Genomic DNA, 20,390 nt, shown 5'->3' on the forward strand with positions numbered 1-20,390 from the left:
CTCTACTTATTCAATTGACGACGAAGATTGTTTAGCAACTGTCGTCAGTCTGGCTGACGAATGTCCGCGGCCACGGCGCAATCCTCATGGCGACGAAGCGGCGCGGAAGTCATCTAAACATTCGTTCAAGCCTCAGGAATCCACAAGTCCTAAGAATAAACAAAAAGAAAGACCGTCGTCATCGTCCAATACGGCACAGCACCCGAAACCTTCAATAAAGTCAACTTCAAAGGTAGTTGAGTCTCCTGCTTCAAAGCTTAATCCGAAGCAAACTGCAGCTTACTCGATGAAAAACGCTCAACCTGAGACCAACTTAAATAATCGAGTACCTGGACAATCTAATTCACGATGGTGGAAATTGGAACTAGAAAACATCCTTGAAGAAAAAAACGATGTAAATCTGAATCGTGCCAATATAATGAAGCTGCTGCACTATATCCCAGCTCTACGTATCATATCATCTGACGACATAGCGATCGTAGAATACAAATCAGAACGTAGATCTGATTGGGTCATTCTTCACATGAAATCTAGACACGTAGCAAAACCACTGCTCGATGCCAAAGATGACCTATTATTTTATGGATTCGATCTAACGATATGTGACGAGCAGTCTTCATCCAATACTGTCAACTCAAATTCTTCCAAAACCACCGGCCGCAATATGTCAAAAAGAGACGATCTGTGGAAACATCTCAGAGCGCAGCCTTCGCTCTCATCCAACATATACAACCGGAACAAGCGCGATTAGGATAAAGTTGGGTCAAATTGTATGACCCCTTTGTTAACCTCATGGAATACAAGAGGATTCACACATTTGTTTCAACCAGGATCAGCGGCAGACCTAAGAAGCCCAATAATTTGCCTGCAAGAAACTTGGCTCTGTGATTTACCTGTCTGTGATGGATATTCCGTGGCCCTAAATGCTGTGGGGAAAAATCAATTCGGCAGACCATTTTCAGGGCTACTCACGCTACTAAAAAACACATTCGAGTGGGCCGTGATCGACAGTTCAAACCCAAACTTGTTCGTGCAAGCCATAACCCTAGAATCAACATGTGAAGCCCACTTTGAAAAGAAAAAACATCTTTTGATAATAAACACTTACTGGAACCCCGCAATGATTTCAGAACTTGAGTACTTAGCATCAATCATGGCGCAAATAGATGCCAGTTTTGTGCAGTTTGATGACCCTTTCGGCCTGATCTGCGGAGACGTAAACTATTCTTGGTTCAATCAAGACAAAACACGCATCTCTCGGAATCAGTTTAAAAATCCTTCTGACCCTGCCGATCGCGGTCACAAATGGGAATATGAATTAAGTTTGCGACATTGCACAATGCTGAACGGCTGTACCACAGGCGACATTCCAGCAGCCGACACCTGGCATAGAGGTCAACTAAGAAAAACCTTAGACTACATCTGGGTGTCTGATAGTTTACACCGACACATTTCCATGCTGTCCATAATAAAATCGGCCAAGAGCGATCATGATGTCTTGAGGGTATTTTGGGAGCTGAAAAACAAATCTAACCAGCCAAGATACAAAACATCCCTAACTACAAACACAGCGCAAAACCGACTAAAGATAAACAGCCGTCAGATTGACATCCTGACCGCTGACTTTTGTCACGTTAATAAGCTGGGCAACGCGAATAACTACGCGCCGTTGCTGTTGCAATTTCCTTCATGTTCAAATCGGCATAACATCAAAGTGACAAAAAATAAACATTCTTTCAGTGAAGAACTATCTGAAGCCAAGAAGTCGCTAAAAAAGGACATTCGGCGGTTGAAGAAACTAGCAGATGGAAATGCACATGAACAAATTGCGATGAGACGATCACGTTATCGAAACTGGCTAAAATCATTTAACTGCATTCGTGACCAAGATCAAGCGGAACAAATGTTGCGTGTAATAACACAAAAAGATAGCAAAAACATATGGGAACTAATTAACAACGGCCATTTAAAACAGACGTTTGCATTATCCAATGGTGTGTCTGCATCCTGTTGGGTAAAACACTACACGTCTGTATTTACATCTTTGGACGCTGTGGAAACTGGACCAACGCTGTCGGAAAGCCGCATCTGGCATACAACTGAATCTGTAGAGGATATCGAAATTGCTATTAGAAAGCTCAAGAATTCAAGGGCGGCGGGCCCGGACGGGATATCAAACCTAATGCTAAAAGCTAATAGCAAACAATGGGCAACTTTCATCAAAGTACTATTTGATCGAATAGCAGCAACACAAACTCTTCCGGCCTCATGGACTTCAGCAGTAATTGTTCCAGTGTTCAAAAAAGGCAATCGCGAAGATCCGGCAAACTACCGCCCTATCGCGTTGCTCGATACTATGGGCAAAATATTTGCCACATTTTTACAAAAAAAAACTTGCAAGTTGGGCTGACGATGCAAATCTGATCGATGAAAGGCAAACTGGCTTCACAAAAGGAGTGGGAGTGGAATTAAATCTACTGCTTCTCAATCTGGTAAAGCTGGACGCCCTGAGCCGCAAGAAAAGGTTGTTTCTTGCATCTGTTGACCTCAAACAGGCCTTCGACACCATTAACAAACAACTGTTATGGTCAAAACTCAAGGCCTGGCGTTACCCACCACAACTTCGCCCTTATTGGCACTTCATTCGAACACTACCATCCGTGTGCGCACGAACGCAGAGGGAGACTTAACAGACGAAATCGTAACAACAAAAGGTGTGAAACAGGGCTGCCCGTTAGCCGCATTACTATTCAAATTGTTCATCTCAGATCTTCCAGCAGCCTTGTCCGTAACAAGGTCGTTTCCACCGAAGGCGAATGGCAAACAGCTCAGCTGGTTATTCTATGCCGACGACATAGTCTTACTTGATTCCACCGAAATTGGCCTACAAAGACTTCTGACGTCCTTACAAGTTTACGTAACTCAAAATCATCTGGCAATAAATGCTATGAAATCAAAAGTTATTGTCTTCGGCCAAAACACGCAGGCCAAGAAGCCAGTCTTCACCTGGAAAGTTAATAATGAAGCGCTAGAAAAAACTGCTGCAATTCGTTACCTTGGAGTGTTGTTCAACACCTCTATCAGAGAACAGAGCTGGACCCTTGATGTTCTATCCCGAATGAAGATTCTCGGTCAACAAGGATCAAAACTGCATGCTAAGTATGGAAAATTTACTCTGAATCCACTAATAATCTTTTACTTGCAAAAGGTATCTCCGGCAGTAACATTTGGAAGCGAGGCAGGATGGAACATAAAAGCAGAATTTTGGACTCAAATCGAGGGGTTCTTCTGGCGAAAAGTTCTGAAATTATCCCGATGTCTCTCAATGGTTGCAATTAGATATGACCTGGGCCTTGAGTCGCTATATAATCTAGTGGTCTGGAAGTCGCTTTCAGCGCTTCGAAAAATGCGTCTATCAGCACCAGAAAAAGCATATGAGATCTTATCTGATCAGTCTAACGATCCATCAGCAGGCCTACTAAACAAATGGGAAGCAAAACTGAAGTCAATCCTACTCGACGCTAACATCAACATAGAATTGTTGTTGTCGACTCCGCAGATAGCGAAAAAAAATGTCATCAATGGAATTGGATAACAAACATGAACAAACGAAATGCTCTTACTTCATCATTAGATCTCATCAAAGAGGCTCGGAGATCTGCCAAGATACCTTGAGAAATTTCCCTCTAGACACCACAGAAATCAATTTCTAAGACTATGTCTAAATCTCTATAAAACTCGCGAGGTGCTGATGCAAAGGAAAGATTTGTCTACACCGAGTAATATCTGCCGGTTCTGTACGAAAGATGTGGAAACGAACAAACATTTGATAATGGGGTGCCCAGCAATCGCTGCCCAACGCTCCTTGCATTTCGTTTTGCACCCAAGAACGGAAATATGCAGGACTGGTGGAGTTACTTAATTTCAGGCACAAACACCCAACTAACCTGTGCCACCATTAATTTTATGGATTTGATTCTTCCTAACCTTGACGCGTTATAAGTCATTAAGAGTTGGAATTAGTATATTCCCGTGTGTTTATTTGTCTACACCCCTCTGCTCGTTTTTATCATCTTACTTTTATCATCTTACTTTGAACCTGTTACTTCAATTGTAAGGATTGCATTATGTAAACATTGGAAGGAATGACAAAAAAGTTTTTTTTTTTTTACAAAACTAATGTCAATAAAAAAAAAATAATAATAAAATAAAGAGAACTAGCACTAAAAGAAAACTGCCAAAGGGAGTGGGGAGTGGGAAGCATGATTCATATTCCAAGTATTTTTTGTCAAGGATATTGTGATACGCATGTGTCCGTTAAAAGATTGGATAGGTGGATAGTAAGAATACATAAATATACTACTAAAAGGGATTTTTGTGCAGAAAAATATGAGATTTGATTGCAAGTCTTTGCAACCAAACCATCAAGCCCTAGGCTTGGGGCGGTTAAATGTTCCTTATGGCTTCAGGCATTCTTTTTTTCTTAAGCTTTATTTAAGCATTGGCACGTTGCATGACATTGGATCACTTCTATTAAGGCAGCTTACAATCAGACAAACGCATTGAGGTGAGTGTATACTAAGCAGCACTCTATGCTTACTGACAAACAAAATGATGTAATATGCAGACTATCACAATAGTTTTATTGCGTAGCAGTAGAATCAGTATTTTTAATACTGTCCATATTGATGTGACATTCTCCTCATATATCCTTAGGTCAATGGGTCAGGGACATTAGAGAAATATAGGTCTCCTCCCTGACATTTGCAAATACAAGTTCCCTCAACCATTCAACCTGCATAGGGGCTTCAGACATTATTTAAAACTACACCAGACATAGGAGAGAAAAGTGACCTTTTTGAGACCATCACTAGGTAAATATCTGGCTTTGGCAAAAGCAGCATCATGGCTTGGCATACATAAGGTGAGTTAAGAGTGCGATTATAAAATCGATACTGTGGAATTGTGTGTGTGTGTCTTCGTGGTTATACCTGCTTACCGGGTATGCTGAAGGACTCTCACCTAATCCATTCCAATTAGGGTTAAAATCACAATTGGAACTTTCTATCTTGCATCATTTGTATAACAATTGTTCACAATGTCACCTTGATGTGGTCCACAAGCAGCTTTTAATAAATTATTTATTAGTAAAAAGTTAATTGGTGAGAAAACAGGCAAGCGCTTTTAGAACCACATTTACCAATACTGGGGAACCTGTATCCAACACTATCACATTTTTGATCTCTTCAATCCAGGTATCCTACCATGCTCACTTTTCTAAAATCCATTATTTACAGATTAGTGCCCCAACAACAGTATAAAGTACATAAAACACAGAACCAATTGATTCCAAGAATTATTGCTCTCGTTCTTTAAAGATCCACATAATATATTTAAGAGGCATATCTAAACTTTTTTATGTTATCAAGCAATGCTCTGTAATATGTAGCTAGTAATCATTTACTATGCCCCAAGTGGATTGTGCAAAAAAGCTACTTTCTAAAACTTTGGTGTGATCACATACATCAACCCTAAAGTTGTTACTGTCAACATCAAAGAAAGGGTCTCCATATTTTAGATTGCAAACTACTAAATACAGTTAAAAAAAGGATATCATGCCACTGGTTGACAACAGTTAGCTCCAACAGAACGATGAAAGCAGATCCCACGTCATTGAAGTTATTCCTGCAGTACTTGCTTTTGGCGAACACAGAGTCTCTTAAAGCGAGATTACCACAATACTCGGCACGAGGGTCTGTGGAATTCTCATCGAAGAATCTGACTTTACCTTTGAAAGCTTCCATCCCAATTATGGCGAACACATAATATATTGCCTGCAAAAGAACTACATGTAAATACGAGTGGTCTGAAGTGGCAGGTAATGGCAAGACTAACCTGAATACATCCATTGAGGGGTGGGGTGAGCATGTGTGTGTGTGTGTATGTAGAAGGGCAGAGGGGAGGCCCTGCGAGCATGCACATTGTGTATATATATATATATATATATATATATATATATATATATATATATATATATATATATATATATATACACATATATATATATACATATATATATACACATGGACACCAACATGGCCAAATGGTAACAAATTCATATTTGCACACAAAATAAAATGAAACACATTGGCTTTACGGATGAAATGCCATCAGAGCATTCACGTTCTACTTCAAAACGTGAGATAGAAAGATCTCCTCCCTTAGCATAAAAACAACTTAACAATGATGTGCATTTCCACACTGTTAAAACACCAAATTAAATATGGAGCAGGATCACAAAGCATTCACTTACCTGATAGTCTTAATTGGCTTTATCCATAGTTTAACACATTTATCCACAATATTCTACTTTTCAATGTATTAAAACGTTATGTTTTAAACCAAACCTTGCACAGATTACAAATTAGTGCTACACTTATACAATTTTATAACAATGCAAAAAACATGATTTCATAAGGCTAACATTAGATTCAAATTACCATATTACAATTATTGCTTCTCTTTCAAGAAAAGCTTAATTAATTACATATCCTGTGAATTCTATTGGCCCTATTACAAATTTGCCGGTATCCTGCCGGTAATTCCGGTGGGATATCGGCAAACTGTCCCTACCGTTTCTGCTGCCTGATATCCCGGAATGACCAGGATATTACAGGCGGCTGAAAGGGAGGCTAATTCCCATTCCATGGAGTTCCATAGGATTTAAGTGGCCAGAACTTCTTTCTTGGCTGAAATGTCGTTCGGTCAGGATGTCCCTCACTGGCTTGCCCCTCACTGGCTTGCTTCTAGTGTACATGGGCCAGATGTCCAATACCGTCAGATCCTTTGCAGGATCGTGTTTTGAATGGGATTGTTGGCCTTAACATATAGGGCAGCAGAGACCTTCTTGGCTTATCCTTCTTCATAAAGGCAGGAAACTCCTTATGGACTCCTAGCCAACTCTCTCTCTCTCTCCAACTTCTCCTTTCTTTCTTGTCAGGTCTACTCTTCTCATCGGTTTATTTTTCTTCTGCCCTCCACCATCTGTCTTTCTAACCTCTGTTCATCGTTGATGGTTCGCCGCTCCCTAAACATTTTACTCCACTCATGGTTGTTCCTCCACTTATTTCTCCTCCTCTCTACTTCTTTCCACCTCCTCCTTCATTTTCTTCTGCATCACTTTCACCTTTTTTCTCTGCCCCTCATGTTGTTTTAACCACCTCCTCCGCTCCTCTTTACTTCTCCTCTTTTTTAAACTCAACTCCTTACTGCTTCTCTCCTCCTGGCTACTCTCCCATGCATTCTCTCACTCCTCTTTCCCCAAACGCCTGACACACACAATTCTCTTTGTCCTCTGCTTCTTTAAATACTCAAGTGGGTCTACCCCCTAGCCTTCTAACTGTGTAATTGATAGTAGCTGGGGGGCTTATTGTTAGCAAGCACAGGGAATGGAGCTGTGACAAAGTCCGCTACCTATCTCTGGAAACTACCAAGTGGGCGACTCAGGGGGTCATGTACCACTCTGAACCAATGGACACATTGGACCCGGGAGTGGTAGAGAGAGGATCAACTGGTCACTTTGCCCTGCTTTCTTTTAGATGGCAGAGGACAGTGATGTTGAAAAGCAGGCCAGTCCTTGGGGGTCTAGACACTCCAGATACATCAGTCCAATAGGGCAGCTAAAAACCCTACATTTGCCCAAACTGCAGGGTTATAAAACACAACCCTACCCAAACAGACCTTCAGCTCCTGTGAAGCGAAAAGTGCTTTTCCCTTCAAGGGTAAATATTTCCCCTCACCTGACGCTGCTAGCGTTTATGATGACATAACAAACCTTTTTTTCGCAATTTCAGGGAAGTTATTTAACCACTTAAATGGGACAGTCGATAAAATCAGGCAGTCTCATGGAAACAATATTTCAGTTCCGCTGCTGTCAGATCGGGAAAACCTAGTTTCAACAGCATTGTTTCCTAGGAGAGAAACCCTGATGAGAACATGCTATAATTTCCCCCCACAACTGTCTATTCTGTACATCGAAAAAGTTTAGAAAGCTTACCCTGTCTGTTATCCGTATTGAATTCACTTAATGGGAAAGTAGAAGCTCGGAGCTTCGCCATAGGCATTGTGAGAAACCAGAAGGTGTCTCACCAGCTAGTCCCTGGGGGATCTGTCATCCAGGTGGCCAGGACACAGCCATCGCTTCTGGATCCAGTTCCTGGGGGTTGACCAATTCGGGAGGATCACCTGGGTGATGGCTATTCGGGGTGTCAGAGTGGGACACCGGATGGCAAGACGCGGTATCCCTCCCCCTGCAACTCCTTTAACCCAGCCTACCAGGTAGGATAGCTGGGAACTTTACCCCCCCCCCCTTCTCTTCACAAACACTTTCACACGGACAACCCGCTCTGGGAGAAAACAGACTCCTCACACCCGAGCAGTGTATCTGACATGTCCCGATACTGTGGTCAGGAGAGGTCAGCCAATTACTGACAATCACTCACACCTAACTTCCATTAGACATCCCCACACAGATAAAAGGCAGAGCACGAAAGCACACGCCGAGCGAGGCAAAGCACTCAAAGCTACAGCAGTTTCAAGTCGGCAGCTAAACGAGGGGAGACAGACGGCAAACCAAGAAGGGTTCGTAAGAAGGGAATTACCCTTGACCTTTTCAGCAAGACGCTGTTACTTTCAAGAAACTTTTGAGGCAGAAAGCGTAAGGCCAGGAAACCATACTGAAGACTCCTGGATTGTGTGTCGGAGATACACGAAAGCCCTGCCGCGTAACTGACCAAGGCGGGGAGGAGCAGCAGCCGCTGTGTTATCGTCCTTAGCTCCAAGAACGAAGAAGTGCCAGAAAGATCAACACAGCGGGTGAGTTGGGGAGATTGATGCAAGACCAGTCTATGTTGAAGTCAAGGTTGCAAACAGCAACATTGTATAAGGAGCGCTGGAACAAACATTGTTAAACATGTATGATGAAAGACGCAAGTAAAGCTAAACTGCTGATTAATGTTTGAACTTGAGAAGGAAAGATCTGTTGACAGAGTGGTCCGGCACTGTGAATGTGCTCAATCAAAGGTCTCTGTAAGGTATCCCGCCAAGAGAAACGAAAGTGAAAGATTGATGAGAATAATTGTGTGAAGTTAATCGAAAGGGTCATGCGACGGTTCAAGCAAAACCCATTGCACATTCAGAAGTCTTTAGATATCAAGAGTGTAGGATCCGAGCCCGAACGAGGGAGATCCATATCAAGGGGATCCAATCCCAAACGAGGGAGATCCATATCAAGAGCATCCAAGCCCTAATGAGGGAGATTCATTGGCTGAGCCTGAATGAGGGAGACCACATGTGAACAATGTGATAAAAAGGGGATCTCAGCCTAAAGAGGGAGACCCATGTTGAACATTGAAAGCGAGAACTTGTGCATGTGAAAATCTTGATAGGAATGGAACTTTGAGACTTCGTTTTTTACGACAGACCCTCTGCAGTAAGTGACTATTATTGGAAAAGAGGCTTTGGCAGAAGGCTCCGATGTCTGTGCTTTGAGCTGTATCTACGTGGCAGAGAAGCCAGAGTGTGTGCGAAACCTGAATGTGCCGCCTTGCCCCGTGCTGAAAACATGGGGAAGGAAGCCAACTTCTCAAACGTCCTGACATATTATTTCTTGAACACTTTTCTTTTTGCATACACCATTGTCCCACACCCTTTTGTATTTAGAAGAACAAGTTACTTACCAACTGGTAACGTTCTTTCGATTGGATGTTCCTCCAATGTATACCACATCTTTGACATGTAATGTCCACAGCTGTGTACTTCGGAAACTTTTTTGGTAGAGGGCGTCCTACGTCAATGGCGTCGGGTCGATGTCCCTCGAAGGCCTCCGTCGAGGGCGATGTCACCGGATGTTATAAATAGGATGCACGGCAACCGTAGCCTCAGTTTATGTTTTTTCCTCCATAACGTGTGACATGCACATATCCAATTCCTGCTTGACTGCACATAGCCTAGCGGAAACGTAAGCTGCAATCGCATAGGAAATTCTCCATAGGGGCAGGCTGGAAGGGCGATGTGGAATACGTTGGAGGAACATCCAATCGAAAGAAAGTTACCAGTTGGTAAGTAACTTGTTCTTTGAATGGACTGTGTGCTCCAACGTAGTCCACATCTTTGACAGACTCCCAAAGCAGTACCAGAAAATGAAGTAGGGAAAATAATTTAGAGTACCCAATCAGATGGCAGAATAAAGAACCGCCTTTCCAAAGGCCATATCTTGACCATGGAGCGTATCAGGGAGTAATGTTAAATAAAGGTGTGGATAGAAGCCCATGTGGCTGCATCACAAATGTTCCTTATAGGAACTCCCCGCTGTAGGGCTGTGGAAGTAACCACGCCCCTAGTGGAATGAGCTTTCAACCCTTCCGGAGGGTCCTTGTCCGCCAAAAAGTAACATTCAGTAATGGTGTGGATAATCCACCTGGACAAAGTCTGTTTTGTCACAGCCTGGCCCAATCGGTGACCAGCATATTCCACAAAGAGTTGATCGTCCACTCTGACCCTGGAGATCCTCGAAACATAAAAGCTCAGAGCTCTTCTAGGGTCCAATATACGGAGCCGCTCCTCTTCCTTACTAGGATGAGGAGGAAGATAGAAAGAAGGAAGAACCACTTTCTGGCTCAAATGAAATTTAAACACTACCTTAGGTAGAAAGGAAGGACGTACCCTCAGTACAACCCTGTCCTTGTGGAACACAGTAAAGGGCGGCTTAGATGAAAGTGCCTGCAATTCACTCACTCTGCGAGTGGAAGTAACCGCAACCAAGAACACTGTCTTGAAGAACAATAATCTCAAAGGACAAGAGTGCAAAGGTTCAAACGGAGCACCCATGAGAAACTTCAAAGCCAAATTCAAATCCCAAACCGGCACTTGGAAAGGGGATGGCAGAAACACATTAGTCAGTCCTTTAAGAAATTGAGAAATTAAAATTCCTTTGAAGTAAGAACATTCTTCAGACGAGCCCTTGAAGATAGATCGCGCCACCAGGTAACCTTTAATGGTACCCACTATAAGGCCCCTGTGGGCCAAAGAAAGTAAGAAAGACAAAACCATAGGAATGGAACACCGAAAAGGATCAGCATTTTGTCCTCTGCAACAGTCGCAAAACTTACACCAACGGTACAGGGATCTTGTTGCTGGCCTTCTGGCCAAAAGCAACACCTCCATCACATCATCCGGGAGGTCCCAATTCTTATACCTCAACCTTTCCGATACCAAGCGTGAAGGTTGAGATTCCTGACCTCTGGATGGAGAACCTGACCCCCCCCTCTCAGGAGAGCAGATACTCTCGGTAGTGAAGACAGCGTGGAGGGCAGATGGACATTTGTAGAAGATCCGGGTACCACGCTCTCCTGGCCCAATCCGGAGCAATGAGGATCATGTGGGATCCAGACCTCCGTAACCTCCTTAACACTTGAGGAATGACGGGGACTGGAGGAAACGCGTACAGCAGTGGGAATGATCACTCCACTACGAATGCGTCTCCTAAGGCGCCTCTTGGAGGAAATTCCCTTGAGCAGAATCTCTCGCACTTCTGGTTGGCACTGGTGGCAAAGAAATCCACTTGTGGGGTTCCCCAAAGGGCGAAGATCTCCAGAAGGACTTCCTGAGCCAACTCCTACTAGTGAGAGATCATGTTCTGCCTGCTCAGAGCGTCCGCCACCGTATTTTTGTCTCCAGCCAGATAAACTGCCGAGATCGAAATACCTTGCTGGATTGCCCAGAACCAGAGCTGCATTGCCTCTTTGCACAACGGGAGTGACCCTACCCCCCCTTTTTATGTTGAGATAATGCATGGCCACTGTGTTGTCCGTCATGATCAGGACACTCTTCCCCCACACAGACGGCAGAAAAGTCTTCAGGGCTGGCCTGATGGCCCTCAGCTGTAACAGGTTGATGTGGAGTTTGGACTCCGACGGAGACCAACGACCGCTGGCGGTCCAGTCATCCGCATGAGCGCCCCATCCTGTGAGTGAAGCATCGGTCACAACAGTCACCTCCGGCCATGGCTGTCAATACTGCTCCCCCTTCATCAGGTTCCCTTTTTTGGCCCACCAGAGAAGATCCTGAGAGACCGAGATTGGAATCTAAACGGGATTCGACATCTTGCCTGAGAACTGAGACCACTGCATCTTGAGGACCCATTGCAGGGATCTCATCCTCAACCTGGTGTTAGGGAGAATTCTCTCTTTAGGCTGAATTTCCTAACGTAGTGAGTCCCCCAGCAGCTTTGCTGGATTTCTGGAGTTTTTTTTTTTCTCCTGCCAAGAGTGAGACTCTTTCTCCCACTCTTGGACATGATTTATGGTGTTCCTTTGACTGTTAATGTGTTTTCTGGGCTATGGGGTACTTTACTCAATAGTGTCTCATGTGTTTTTACTATGTGTGTTACACAGCACCCTCCCTGCAGTAACACAGGGGTGTCATAGTGGCATCCCACCATAGACTCCATACCTTGGGACTGACTACCGTCTCCCATGGCATGTAAAGTCACCATTGGCTTTACTAGTCCCAAATTATTAACAGAAACCAGTACAAACCATCCTATTGTGGACGTACTGGTCGGGGAATTTGATTGCCCCGGGGTCTGTTAGTTGAGGGGGCACGTCTCCGTCCCCCCTGATCGAGTTTTGGCTGGTGGCAGTGAATACTACTTTTTATATTCGACCGCGAATATTTCCCTATGGGATTTTCCCATTGTTCGAGGCTACCAACTTTAATTATTTAATTCTCATAGCCTCGAACATACCGCCGGTTTATTTAATTAATATCAATTCGCCGGTTGGTTTTTTTTGCCAGGACTCGATTCTAAAATGGCGTTTGTGTTCTCTTCTGTGACTCCAACCCAAGTCGAGCCCTTTGTTCCACTTTTTGGCGGGCTTCTCCACAGAAGCCTCCAAAAGTGGTGCCACTCTGTCTGGGTACCACAGAGGGTGTCGGAGGGGGTTTAGGCACCCTGGACCGAGTTACCTTGGTAACTCAGGTTGCACTCTTGTGTGATTGGCCCAAGTCGGCTCACCACTTAGCATGTTTGATTGACAGCTAGGCTGAGTGAATGGGGGTATGCTGCATAAAAGCAGGGCTTTGGGGACTGGAACTTCAGAAGTCGCCACAGGACCTGAGAATCCGACGAGGGAGAATCTGAGCCGACCTACCACGATGATACCACCGGTGGAGCCCTGCGGAACTGACTCACCACTTCCCGACGACAGAGAAGATCTCCCGGCTGGAGAGGCTTCTTCCCCTGACTGGTGGGCACAACCAGTTTACCTTCTTTTCTTCGCACCCCAGACCAGTTTGTGGTCGAACTGCCTGTGCCAAGCACCCCGGCAGCCGGATAGCCACTTACCACTGAACCGCGAATCAACGGACCGCTCCTTGTACCTGAGAAACTCTGCGGCTGGTTTCTTCCCTGGCAGTGCAACAGACTCCTGTCTTCCTCCCCGACGAGATCCTCTCTTCCCCTGGACGAAGCACCGACTTGCATCCGCTACCAGGAACAACTGCCCCCGCTGGAGTGTTCTCACCACTTTAAGGTACTGTGTCCGCCAGGCCTCCCTTTCTAAAGTTTGCTACAAGGTAATGATAACCCCTTAACCTTCTGGAATGGGCTGGCCGCCTTGCCCCTCTAACTGGTCCCTTTCTTTGGTCCAACTCCTTTTTGAACCGTTACAAGACTTTTGTGTACTGCAACCGTGTGACCTTGGACACATTTAGTTTTTGATCCTCTCAAAGCGGATCCGCCTACTGACTCTAAATTCACGGTGTTATTTTGCCTTCCTCTCTTGTTGTGTTCGTGAAAAAGTGTTGGGATCTGTTTCAATTTATTCTCTACTTTTCTCTCCCTTTTTAAAACGAATTATTGGAGTGCCATCTACGTTAAGCGCTCACCGCTATCTGAAAATAAGTGGGGCTTTACTTAAGACTTGTCTAATATTCTTTTAAGGGAGTGTATATCTTTTAGTGACCATGTTTTTGAATTGCTTACTATTAGTGCCTGTGTGTTTTTCTAGATGTGGTTTTAAATAAATATTTATATCTCTTTTACACCAAGCCCTGGTCAGTGTTTTCTTGTTCTATTGTGTTCTCTTGACCTATTGTGAATACTCTGTATACTGCCTAACTCTTCTTGAGGGAAGTCTGACTGCTCAGCCACAGCTACCAAGTGAATCTGTGTGGTGCAGACTGCTACCAAGTGGGTTTACTGCCAAACACCTGTAGTCCTAAATCTTTTGCAGTGGTCCCAGAGGGAACTGCACAGGTTTTTGCCTAACAACTGGCCTCTGGCACCAGAAAAATGCAGGATGCCATGAGGCCTAGCAACCTTAAGAATTCAACAGCCGGGAGACTCTGGGCATGTTGAAACTTGTCCACCATCTGCACAATGTTATGAGCCCGTACCTTGGGAGGCAAGCACTTCCCCAAGGACGTGTGTAACACAGCCCTGATGTACTGGAGCTGTTGGGAAGGTGTCAGATGCGACTTCTTGAACTTGTGGGAGAAGCCCAGCCTGTGGAGGGAGCGACAGGTGAGACAGAGGTGATCCAATGCTTGCTCGGGTGAACATGAATGCGCCAGTAGTCTAGCTAGGGGTAGACGTGAATCCCCCCTCGCCTGAGGTAAGCTGCCATCACCACCACCATTAGCTTGCTGAAGACCCTCGGGCAGAAGTCAATCTGAATGGCAGGACCCGAAACTGAAAGTGTGAGTCGCCAGCTGCAAACCTCAGGTACTTTCTGTGTTTGAGATGAATCAGCACATGAAAGTAAGCATCTTGTAGGTCCAGAGACACCAACCAATCCTGAAGTTGAAGAGCCTGGAGGACTTGAGAGTGACCATCTTGAACTTGTCCTTCCTGAGAAGTTTGTTCAACCAACGCAAGTCCAAGATGGGTCTCAATCCCCTGTCTTTCTTTGGGATCAAAAAATATGGGGAATACCATCCCTTGTTCCTCTCCGCTACAGGCACCAGTTCTATAGCGCCTTTCTCTAGCAGGGTCAAGATTTCCTGCACATGGAGCGGATCAGGAAGCTTCAAACAGAGATTCCCTGGTGGATTGTCATGAGGCCGCTTTAGATAGGGATGGTAGTAGCCCTGGGCTATTGTATCCAGAACCAACGCATCCGAAGTAATGGCTCGCCATTCTTCGAGATGCTGAGACAGTCTGCCCCCAACCGGCGAACCATGGGACATGGCCTCATGACTGTTTTGGAGCGGCTGCGGCAGCGCCTGAAGGCAAAGAGGCAGCTGCCTGAGCAGCTTTGGAGTACTTTTTCGCTGACCCCTTTGACTGGCAGCTCCTCTCGTCCTACCAAAGGAGGATAGCTCAGCGGCAGCGTGCGCGTCTTGGAAGCAAGACGACACGAAGCAACAACAGGTTCGATCCCCGGGTCCGCGCTTAGAAACCTCTGGGCGTTTAAGCGCGTTATAAATACGTAACTAAGACAAAAAACTAAGAAAAACAAACAATTCCTGTAACAGCGCCTCGATGCCTTCGGGCTGTGTGAGCGCTTTATAAATGTAAAATAAAAAATATAAATGTAAAATAAAGGAGGAGTAGTAATGAAAAGAGCCTTCCCTCCACTACTGTCCCTAGGACGAAAAGGCGGAGGTTGACGCACAGCTGCGCTTAAAGACTTTGCTGCAGCTTTTCAGGTCTGCAACCTCTCAAGGCTCTTGTTAGCCTTGTTGCCAAACAAATGGGCGCCATCAATGGGCATGTTTAAAAGATGGGCTTGCCCATCCAGAGCAAAACCCGACTTCCGCAACCACACAAATCTGCTTATAACGGTGCTCGCAGCCATGGACCGGCTAACACTATCGGCCGTGTCCAAACCCGACTGAAGGGATTCACACATGGCATCCTTGCCATCTTGCACGAGAGCAAGGAACCCATCCCTTTCTTCCCCCTCGAGAATATGCTCAGCCGCAAGAGAAACAGTTCCACAGAGCGTGTGAAAATCTTGCCAAGGCACAAGTGGAGTTGGCTGATTTCAGTGCCATACTCCCCGCAGAAAACACCTTGCGTGCCCAACCGTCAAAGCGTTTGTTGTCCCTATCAAGAGGGATGGTAGGGTACGCCACCTGCCTCGAGGTGGCTGCAGCCGCCTGAACCACCAAACTCTCGGGAGTGGGGTGAGATGAAAGGTAGCTGGGGTTGCTACCAGAAGGGCGGTATTGTTTAGTTAACGATGTGTTAACTGCCGGAAAAGATTCCATGGCCTACTAAGAAGCCACCACCCTTTTCTGCAAGGTTAAATTAAATGTCAGTACCGGGTCAGAGGACGGACCTTGATCCAAAATGTCCGTTAAATCATCCTGAATAAAAGCTTCAGGAGGACTGGATCAACCAAGGTATTCATTAACTCTAGCAATAAGTCTCCTGTTTGACGACTCAGCATGAGCTCCAGGCTCAGGCCTGCTAAATTCTACCTCAGGCGAAGTGTCCAGGCCAGTAGCGTCATGAAGAAATTGTCAAGTCTTCCAATTGGCTATCTCTGGAAAAGACAGGAGCCACATCAGGCTCAACCTGGTCAAGATCTAAATCTGACCCCTCCTCCTCCTCCTCCTCCTCCTCATAGATGTCATCCAAAGGGAGGTAAAAGTACTGTCTCGGAACAGCCGAGGGTCTAGATCCATAACAGGCCTCACAGACTTGGAAGTAGCCTTCCTCGGAGGATCCACAGTACCAGCGATCTCCAACGTTAGATTTCGGTCAAAAGGCCCCGAAGTGTCGCCAGCGTCGACTGCTTCAGCATCAACAAGGGCGCAGATGGCACTGAGGGCTGATACGAAGGCGAAGCTTCAACATCCGTATCCGAAGGACACGGCGCAGACAGAGTCTATGTCGACTTCGAGCCCTTAGCAGCTTTCAGCGGTCTCGCTGGGGACGAGGACCGAGACCTGGAAGCACGTCCCTTGCGACCATCCTGAGCCTTGTCCGAACAGGACCTCAAAGGTCCCCGATGAGGATCGCACCGAGGACCCAAGACCGAAGGCGTATGGGCCATGGATCGAGAGCGTTCCATGCTGGCTTCATTAGAAGGCGCGGACGGAACTCTGCCTTGCGATTGAAAAATCGCTAACATCTGCTCCCTGAAGGAAGCCCATTCCTGCGGAGTCGAGGACTTAGTTGGACAAGCCACTTTCCTCGCTGCTCCATCCTCCGAGGAGGACGGGGAAGGCGATCGGTGACAGCGCTTCCGAGAATGCCGAGACGAGGAGGACGAATGGTGGGAACCACTACGGGACCGAGACCCCCGGGACTTCTTCCGACGCGGAGAGTCACCCCTTGAATCATCGGTGGACATGCCCTTGGACTTGGATTTACGGGACTTACTGGGTTTAGAACCCCAACCTACCTGAAGCTTTCCCTTACGCTCCTGCAAGGCCTTAGCAGTTAGAGACTGGCATTTGGAACAGTCGTCGGTGTTGTGACTCTCACCCAAGCACCACAAACAAATGTGATGCGGGTCGGTAATCGACATTTTCAACTTGCAGTCCCGGCAAGTCTGGAAGCCAGACCACGGAGTTTGAGGGGTTGAAGAAGAAGACATATTCACAAGGAATACACGAGGTGCGCTGAGTCTCCGAAGCAAACACGTTTGCAGAAAAAACGGAACTGAGGCTACGGGCGCAGTGAGTCCTATCTAGAACATCCGGTGTCGTCACCCTCAACGTAGGCCTTCGAGGGACATCGATCCGACGCCATCAACGCAGGACACCCTCTGCCAAAAATGTTTCCAAAGTACACATCTGCAGATACTACATGTCAAAGATGTGGAATACGTTGGAGGACACAATCCATTCGAAGTAAGGAATGGCAATCGGTTTATTAAAATAGGCCCTTTTATTTGGCAGAGACTTCACTAGGACTACGTTATTATTATTTGATAGTCGTAGCTTTCTTCCATCCTTAGATTTAGGTTTAGATAGGGATTCAACCAACCCATTTGAAGTTCAATAAACACCCTTGAACTGTGATGACTTGTGTCTGTCTTCACGGTTTGTTACCATGCCTTCCTTACAGCAGCCATTAGGAGAGTTAAAGGCACAATTCTAAAATCCAAAATGGTGGCCAGGTCAGATATATGCTTGTAATCCAAAAGGGGGGGCATGGTTTTTTAAGGTATGTTTCTTTGTCACTTTATAATCTAGTTGTTTGGTGATTGGAGTCCTGCATGTCTGTGACTTGAATATCTTTGCAATCCTATAGGTATCGCACTGAAATGCTTAACTGTCTGGGCCAAGTCACATGCTCTCCTCACCACAAATGTATCTATATGCAAAATACCTCTTGTTATTGAAATTTAACATTTCCTTTGGTTCAACACTGTTTTTTATTTTTGCATGTGTCGCGCCAACACGCGTTTCACCCATTAAGGGATTTCTCAAGGCTGTACCACATGATTAAATTGATTGTTGTACAAATGAATGCAAACACATATAGCATAAACCATAATCATGTATTGCAGATAGAGTCATAGTAGTGGGAAGGGGGTGGAACCAACAAAGATATAAGAACAAAAAAGGAGTTTTGTTAATCTCAAATCATTACCAAAGCTAATGGCCTCATTACTAAGTGGTACAAAGCAGACATGCTTACAGATAAAGAGACTATTTCAAACTAATAAAAGTCGAACTATACCCACAACTTATTTTCTACCAAACATATATAAAACAAACAAGTTACCTCCAGTATGACTAATTGTTGGCGGTCAAGGATGGATCACTGAAAAAAAAATTAAATGTATAGATGACTATATTTTACCTGAAGTGTTGAAACTGGAATCTTACACAAGAGATACAAAGCATATTCTACAGAAACTAGCTAACCTAACATGGCAAGACAGCAATATTTTAGTCACCGTAGATGTTGCTGCATTGTATATGTCGTAAGGTTTGTGATGAATCCTGTGGATCCCTCAATGAAACCCTGCCTAAAGTCTCCTCCCAGGTGACCAGGGGAAGGTAGACGCTTCCTGATCCCAACCCTGAGGGAGGTGTACTGCGGGAGGATCACCTGGGTGGAGACAGGGCCCAGTGAAGTGAGGAGATTTCGGGGATTTGATCGGGAGACACTTAATACTGTGTCAAAAAAGGTTATGGCTCATTGTCATTTTAATGTCTCTAAAACTCCTATTAAACAGAAGGTTGTGAACAAGAAGGTTGTAACAATTAAGTATACTGTACCAAAAGAAAGACTCTTTTTGGCATCTAAAATTAAATACCCTCCTCAATTCCAAGGGGACACTACAAAGGATTGTGGAAAAGTGTTCTCTAAACCATCGTCCTCTAAACAAGTTAACACCCACAGCCCCTCTGTTAAAATTACTAAGGGAACTGAATCTGCCCTTAAAAGTTCTCAAGAAGTAGAAAAACATAACTTTGACGAGGCAAACCACATCTTCCAGAGTTATAGTGGGACTGAGATGAGGAAAAGGCATGTAGATGTAGCAGTCAGGCAATTAAGCCTAATAGCCATTTCTGAAGTCATGCAATTGAGGCGGATGACTTACACCTGAAGCCAATTGTGAAACCTGTGGGCATAAATGGCTGCAGCAGGAAAGAAGAGGAGGAAGGGGCTGGAGCAGGAGTTGGAAGGCTAGCAGTAGTAGTAGTAGTAGTAGTAGTAGTAGTAGTACTAGTAGTAGTAGTAGTAGTAGTAGAGAAGCAGCACAAGGCTGGCAATTCACGAGGAAGTGAGAACACAGAATGGATGCCGGAACATGGACACAGCAGATTTCACCAGCAAGTTCGGAGAGGGTCCTGTGTTCTCAAACATTTCAGAGAATGCATAGCTGGAAGTGAGGTTTTCCCCATGTGAGCCGAGTTGCTGTGATTGAAGAGTCGTGAACGAGCAGGAACCAAAGGACAGAGGCAAAAGGCAAGACAAGTGTTTCAGGAGCGAAGGAGACTCCCAATTATGGAGGCCGGACCAGAGACACCTGTGCTGGAGAAGGGTGTGAGTCCCAAATGAGCCCAAAGAAGTAGCAGGGGTCGAGGAAGTCAGAAGAGAGAAGCAACTCGCAACCGTAGTGTCCCTGAGGCCGGTGAGTGAAGCAAAGTACTCAGAAACACTTAATAAGCCTTACTATAACCAGCTCCAAAGCAAATTGCATAGAATCGAAAGCAAGTAGAAGTTGTTAATCACTTTCAAGTTAACCGTTAACAATGAAAATATAACACACACGCATATTCTGAAAGCCGGAGTGTTAGCGTGGATACGAAATACCATTCTATTAATTGTTAAACACTTTTTATATTACCAGAGTGGTCACATGCCTTTAACTGTGGAAAAGGAACGCTGTTTGAATGCATTCCAAAAACTCAGA

General features: G+C 45.1%; 1 protein-coding gene across 1 annotated transcript in view; it reads right to left on the reverse strand.

Moving 5' to 3' along the window:
* The window catches only part of LOC138453728 (two pore calcium channel protein 1-like), a 1,160,417-nt gene that overhangs the window by 229,017 nt on the left and 911,010 nt on the right, over positions 1–20,390 (reverse strand). Inside the window, exon 15 of the mRNA XM_069606850.1 lies at positions 5,615–5,834. Within this exon, the coding sequence (XP_069462951.1) occupies positions 5,615–5,834 (220 nt within the window). The remainder of the gene's footprint in view (positions 1–5,614; positions 5,835–20,390) is intronic.

This window comes from Ambystoma mexicanum, chromosome 4p, assembly GCF_040938575.1.
Source record: "Ambystoma mexicanum isolate Mex_15411 chromosome 4p, UKY_AmexF1_1, whole genome shotgun sequence".
In the NCBI taxonomy this organism is placed as follows: Eukaryota; Metazoa; Chordata; class Amphibia; order Caudata; family Ambystomatidae; genus Ambystoma; species Ambystoma mexicanum.